General features: G+C 33.5%; 1 protein-coding gene across 1 annotated transcript; it reads right to left on the bottom strand.

The window, feature by feature from the left end:
* Window positions 1–128: 128 nt before the first annotated feature.
* LOC105783462 (uncharacterized) lies at window positions 129–4468 on the bottom strand. The gene is made up of 6 exons (XM_012608936.2): window positions 4327–4468; window positions 3762–4163; window positions 1691–1815; window positions 1231–1542; window positions 960–1129; window positions 129–730 (listed from the first exon to the last, which is right to left on the bottom strand). Exons 2-6 carry the CDS (start codon window positions 4113–4115, stop codon window positions 315–317), a joined length of 1377 nt encoding a protein of 458 aa, XP_012464390.1. The 5' UTR covers window positions 4116–4163; window positions 4327–4468; the 3' UTR covers window positions 129–314.
* Window positions 4469–7005: the final 2537 nt, after the last annotated feature.

The raw sequence follows: 7005 nt of genomic DNA on the forward strand, positions 1-7005 counted from the left end.
ACGGGAATATTTTATCATTTTTAAATATATATTTTTTTAAAAATTAATAATTAAAGAAAATAAAAATAATAGAGATATTAGTGAACTTCTAGAGAGCAAAGCATTAGAACAAAAAATAAGGCAAGATATAGATGGTACATGGTTTATAATTAGGCAATAAAACCAAAAATACACACGGGTTGAATCACCAAATATGATTAGTTCTAGTTCAGATTTGAACAAAACCAAAGGAATATGCCACTCGCTCTTTATCTTTGCAACAATGGCAAGAATCAAATGGTACCTAATCTCTTTTTTTTCCCTCCAATCAAGTACTATTTGGTCTCTATAGGAACTTGAACTCCACTGAGGTTGATCGTAGCATGGGAAAGCTTCAACCTAATGGCCTCGAATTCATCATTCTGCTGTTCTTCTGCAGTCAACCACGATGCTAAACAACGATCAATCAAGTCCTTGCCACAACTCAAGGGAGTACTTCCCTTGAAACTGCCCATCCTTGTAAATCTGGCTATCTTGGCGAGGTTTGTATCAGAGGGTTCCTTTGCATAACCCTCTAGAATGTCCTTAATGGCACTGCACCAGATAGGTCGAGCTACCTTAAGAAAGTCGTGCAGAACCACCACTGGAAGGTTCACGCTTCCTAGTTCGGACTCACCATGGCCACCTCTCCCATGATAATCTGACCCTCCAAGCTTCAGAAGGTTGTACGTATCCGCTAAGTCATTGTATGCTGTAAAGTGTAAACCCAAAAGACGTAAAAAGCTTTTAACTAGCAGCAGTCTTGGATCATCTTTGCCTAAAGCAAATATGCAATTATGCAGGTGTAGAATCTAATTGTGCAACTGTATGAAAATAATGGAGCATTACCATGAGCACGATTCTAATTTTTTTTTGTCCAAGTTCGCAAATGAAAACATGCTGATGTTAAAGAAAGGATATTAAGACAGCAAATCTAATACCTGCCAGTCTTCCATCACTTCTATAAACCTCCATTCCGTGAAGGCCTGCATCTTTTAACCGTCTTATGATAGGAATCGGGTTTTTTAGTGCCCAAGGATGAGCGAGAACTGCTAAACCCCCGGTTTCACATATCAGCTGCACTGCTTCTTCTGCAAGAGGCTCGCTTCCTCTGTAACAAGGACCAAAACAAATTCTTCATAAATCATCACCAAACGTGAAGAAATATGCATTGAACATGTTAAGCAGGAAAAGATACAAAGAAAAGATTACGTGGAATAAGCAGGTCCTCCATCATATAAATATCTTGCAAAAGCTTGCTTTAGATTCTCCACATAACCTGCTTCAACCATAGCTCGAGCCACATGCAATCTCCCAGGAGCCACTCCCTTGCCTGCAATCTTTGTAACATGCTCCCATTTAAGAGGTAGCTTGAGTTTATTGAGTTTCAAAACCATGTCCTTAGCACGTACGTAACGTCCCTCCCTTATGTTAGCCAATAATTTATCCAGCTCCTCGTACCTCGTGGGCCCACAGCTGCTGTAATATGCAAGGATGTGCACTGGTTCCTCCATTTCAGGATTTCTGCTTTTGAATCAATAAATGAAACATAAGAGGTGTAGAAATACACAGAAAACAACCAAACAATATGCGAGCCACTTCTACGACTGATTCTACAAATAAAATATTTTTTTTTCATTTACGATGATAATTGTATTAATCAAACAAGAACCTTGGAGAGAATATGGTGCTGATCTCAACACCTGGGATTATCTTGATACCGAATCTGCGAGCAGCTTCTACAGCTTCGGTGATTCCAGACATTGTATCATGATCTGTCAGAGCAAGAACTTTCACCTGTTCTGAACACAATATGCTAATCATATTCCAATTACTTAAAAGGGATTAAAGAATCGATATGTAAAACTGCCAATTTATTCAAAGAAACAGTAGAAAGAAATAAATACGAAGATTACAAAGTTACAATATGTTAGAAATAGATAATTCCACGTAAAGGATCCGTGAATTCTTCCTAAAATACTAGAAATTGGTTTCGTAATTTGCCTTTTATTCTCAAAGTTCAGATATACTAGGGAATTCAAGCTTAATTCAGCCATTCCATAGTGTGTTTCTTCTGTAACAGCTTCCTAGATAAAAATGCCAAAGTTACCAAACCAAAGAAACATAAGTCTGAGTAGTCCATTTTATCAGGACAATAACCGGAAACTACAAACTCAAGCAAAAGGTATATGCACACATACCGAAAACAAACCACACTAGAGACACATACATACATGCATGCATGTGCAAAGGAATTGTTCAAATGCAAAGTCAAAGCAACATTAAACCAAAAAGAGTGTTCAATGTCACAGTAAAAGGGTTGTTAAAACAAAACTGGCTTAAACCAAAAAAAAGAAGAAAATATTTCACTATTCAAAAAGAAGAAAATAAGGCAAATAACATCATTAAAAAACTACCAAAAACCTGTCCTATTTTCAATTACAGAAACTTCTTTTCTGTTTCTTCAGTCATATGATTGTGTTTGTGTTTAAAAAGAAAATGATTAACAGAAGAACCTTTACTGTTAAACATATTAATTTTTGTCACTTGTCATGAATCATTGCTAAGTAGTTTTGACCATTTATGTGCCTAACCTAGAATCTATTTACTTCATAGGTGGAGTAGACCAAGCTTCTACATCCATAACCCTTAACACCCTACTTTGAAATCCCAATCTCACTAACATTTGCAGCTTACTTCTTGCTGGAACTCACCATCAAAATCTATACATTTATAACCCATTTTTCACCATCAATAAACCTCATAAATTTCAGAACTGCAGGTACTAAATAGTATACATTAGCCTTTAAATATGAAAGCAAGAAAAAAAGACCAGCACTAGGAAAAATGAAATTACAAATTTGGAGCAAAAGTGACACATGAAAGTCAGTCTCACCATACTTTTTTTTATAGAAAATCTACAATACTTGGACGTAAGTGTTAGATAGTACAATTTTTTTACTCAAGACAAACAGGAGAATCTTTACTGTTAAACACATAAATTTTTGTCACCTGTCATGGGTCATTGCTAAGCAGTTTTGACCTGGATTAGACCAAGCTCCTACATCCATGACCCTGACACCCTCCTTTGAAATGCCAATCTAACAAATATTTATAGCCACTTCTTGCTACTCACCATCAAAATCTATACATTTATAGCCCATTTTCACCATCAATGAACCACTAACATACAAAGATATGGATCCTCAGAGATTTCATAACTAAAGCTACTAAATAGTATACAGTAGCCTTTAAATTTGTAAGCAACAAAAAAGACTAGCACTAGGAAAAATAAAATTACAAACTTGGAACACAAGTGACAGAAGAAGTCAGTCTACATTACTTTGACTCGGATGGTACAATCATGTCCCATACCTAAACGAATAAATATTTCAAGAAAAATGAGGAATGAGAACCCTGTAAAAGTAAAGGTTTTTAAATGTTAAACAGAAGGCATAGCCATAGTCATAGCCTTCAGTACAGTCACATAGCCTTATGAGTTCAAACCATATAAATCAATCTACAGTTGAATAAAAACAATGTACATCAAGAACAGACACACCAAGAACAGAATTCCCAACAGATTCACACACAACAAAGTACTATCACTACTATTCTATTTCAGCAATTCAATCAAACACATCATGGGCGGCTATTCATTCATTCATTCAAAAAATCTAAAACCCATATCAGATGTAGATTTATGACAAACAAAAAAAAAGTACCCAGGCTCTGTGACTCACCCCATTGCCATGAGCTCTCTCAACGAGCTTAGAAGGAGACAAGAACCCATCACTGTGTTTCGAATGGGAATGCAATTCAAACACCATTTTCTCCGTCCCTCTCCCCAAACTCTTTTGCACACCAAAATCATCCACCACCCACGACGATAAACCCGCCGTCGAAGAAGAATTGGGGTGGTGGTGCCGGTCTAAATAAACCCATTCGGTCACCGATTTGAAAGCCGAGGTTTGCTCAGCCGTCATCTTTCTCTTGCTTCCCCCACGCTTCTTCTTCTTGTTCTTCATCTTGTCTTTTGCTTTGCTGCTGATGTTGTTTTGGCAACTGGGATTGTTGTTATCGCCAAGACCCACCATGGATGAAAGATTTTCTTTGCCTTATTTTCCCTTTTTTTTTGTTGTTTACTATGATCAAAGAGAAAAAGAAAGAGGGATTAGACAAATTGACGTAAAGCGGGACAAGAAAAAGATACAAAAACGGCCAAGACAGAGATGCAGAGAAAGGTGAAGGGGAAGGGTGGGGGACACAGCGTAATGTCCCTTGTATGTCACAGGTGTCCTCTCTTACCTTTGGTCCGACAGGTGTACTTTTGGTTTTTACCTTCTTTTTCAATTTTTATTGAATAATCCATTAATGGAGTTGAAACTTGAACCAGATAACCATGAAAAAAAAGGATATAAGATAGAGCGGAAAAGTTAAAAGGTCTAACTGGAGTTGCAGTCCCTCTACGATACTGAAATTTTAGTTTTTAATCTCTCTAGTTTTTACGTCTAAAAATATAAATTTAATTGTTAATACTGTTAAAATTATTTATTAAATTTAGATTCGTAACAATGTTTTCTGTTACACCACTAATCAAGTAATTTTTTAATTTCAAAATGTCGCAATAATAATTTAAACAATGTTAATAATTGAACCTAATTTTTAAAATAAAAAATGTAAGCACTAAATTTTTGAATATAAAAATAAATGGACTAAGTTCTAAATATATAAAAAGTACAATGAGTTGGAATATATTTTAACCAATTTGATCTATCTACTTTTTATAATGATATTATTAGTTGGTCTAATCATTTTATTAATTTTTGTAATTTTGTTTTATTTTTGAAAAAAAATAATAATTAGTTTTCAATGAAAATTTGGAGTCGCCACCAATCTTTTATTAAGGTGTGATTAGGTCACCTAAAAACGACTTTGGTCTACGAGTTTCAGAAAAATAGATTCGGGAGTCAGTTACGTATGAGGAAGGATTAGCACCCTCGTAACGCCCAAAAATTTGTACCAAATTGATTAATTAATTTCTTAAAGTCGAGAGTTTAAAAAATACTATCCTTAGTTAAATTAAATTATTTATTAAGACTTTCTCTTTTTGAAAAGAAAAATATCACACCCAATGCGTTAGGGCACAACATTTTATTCTCTTCAAGATGAGTTGGTCCAAAAAAAACTCATATAAAATTTAAGAAAATATCTAATTGTTTAAAATTTATGAAGAAATCGTAACCCAATACGTTAGGGCACAATTTCCTAAAATCTCAAACATTCAATATTTCCTTTATTTTTTAAAAAAAAAATCTTTGTCTCGAGAAATCAGCGTGTCACATCCAATACGTTAGGACACAACCTATTGAATTCCCGATGACAAGTTTTGTTTTGTTTGATTAAAGAGCAATCCTCGATTGTTAGATTTTACGAAGAAAATCGGAACACAATACGTTAGGGCTCAATTTTCTTGAAAATCCTAAATACGAGTATTATCTCTATTTTAAAAAGTTCTATTTCTAAATTTGAGTGAAAAGATAATGTAATGTTAAATTATATGTACAAATGCTATAATAATAAATACATCAATAATAAATACATCAATGGCATAAAATAATATAAACAAATAAATAAACGAAGCGAAAAGACAATAATCCATGACATGCAAAATATTAAATGTAAACACAATTATATAACGAATGAGGAAAGCAAACAAAATAAATGAAGAAAAGAATATATATAATATGAACATAGAAATTATGAAGATTAAAATATACATATGATTTACAAATAAATTTTTGGGTTATGGAACTTATATATATATACAATACATAATATTTATGAATATAAAGAAAAATAGATAAACATATATAGATGATAAAATAGGTGTTTAAAAATATATATTTGAGTTTTTTTAAAAGAATAAATATCCATATGGATATAAGTAAAACATTTGTTAAAATATATATACATATGTACATATAAATAATAATAATAATTACATTATAGAAAATATACATATATAGGAAAATAAATGGATACATAAAAGTATATATATATATAAAATATTAAATAATAATAATTACAATATTAAAAATAAATATACGTACATATAAAAATATTAGTTTAAAAATATAAATAAATAAATAAAAACAACAAATATATATATAAATAAAAACTAATTACAAAAAAATAAAAGAAATAATTACATTATGGAAGTTAATTAATTTAAAAAAATTTAAAAAAAAACTAAATTGAACTGAATATGAAAAATCTGGGGGCAAATCTATAAATAAATAAAACCCAAAGGATTAAATTGAACACGCGAATTACATAGAGGGGCTGGAAGGGAAATTTTCCCTTCTCCTCTAAAACGGCGTCGTTCAGGTAGGGTTAAATTGAAATTGAAAATAAATAAAAGGGCGAATTTAAAAATATAAAAACTTAATTATAAAAATACTAAAAGGCGGAGGGGCTAAAAGTGCAATTTGCCCCTCCGCATAAAAACATGCGGATCCTAGGATGGGTTGGGTCGGCCTCCTCAAAACGACGCCGTTTTAGCACCTAGGGAGGCCTAATGAAACGACGTCGTTTCAATAGGCTATTTAAGCCAAAATAATTCCAAAAAAAATTCATTTTTCCATGTCCCTTAAAAAAACAGAAAAAAAAACCCTTCAAAAGCTCTCCCTCCTCCTGTTCTTCGGCCAGGGCCCGGTCATCGGCCACCGTGTCAGCCGCCGATCTCCGGCGCCGGCACCGCCGTCTGCGGTGGCCAAAAAGAGAGAAAATGACCCTTTTGGCCCTCTCGACCCTTCCAAGCCCATATTTGAGTTCAAATCTTCCAAAAAATCCACAAAAAGCCTAAAAACTGTCAAGAAACCTTTCGATTTTCAGCCACCGATCCTCGGGGGTGGCTCCCTCGACCGTTTTAGAAGCAAACAGGTTGTTTCTTCCCTTTATTATTTATTTTATTTATTTTACGAA

This window comes from Gossypium raimondii, chromosome 13 (assembly GCF_025698545.1).
Source record: "Gossypium raimondii isolate GPD5lz chromosome 13, ASM2569854v1, whole genome shotgun sequence".
Lineage (NCBI taxonomy): Eukaryota > Viridiplantae > Streptophyta > Magnoliopsida > Malvales > Malvaceae > Gossypium > Gossypium raimondii.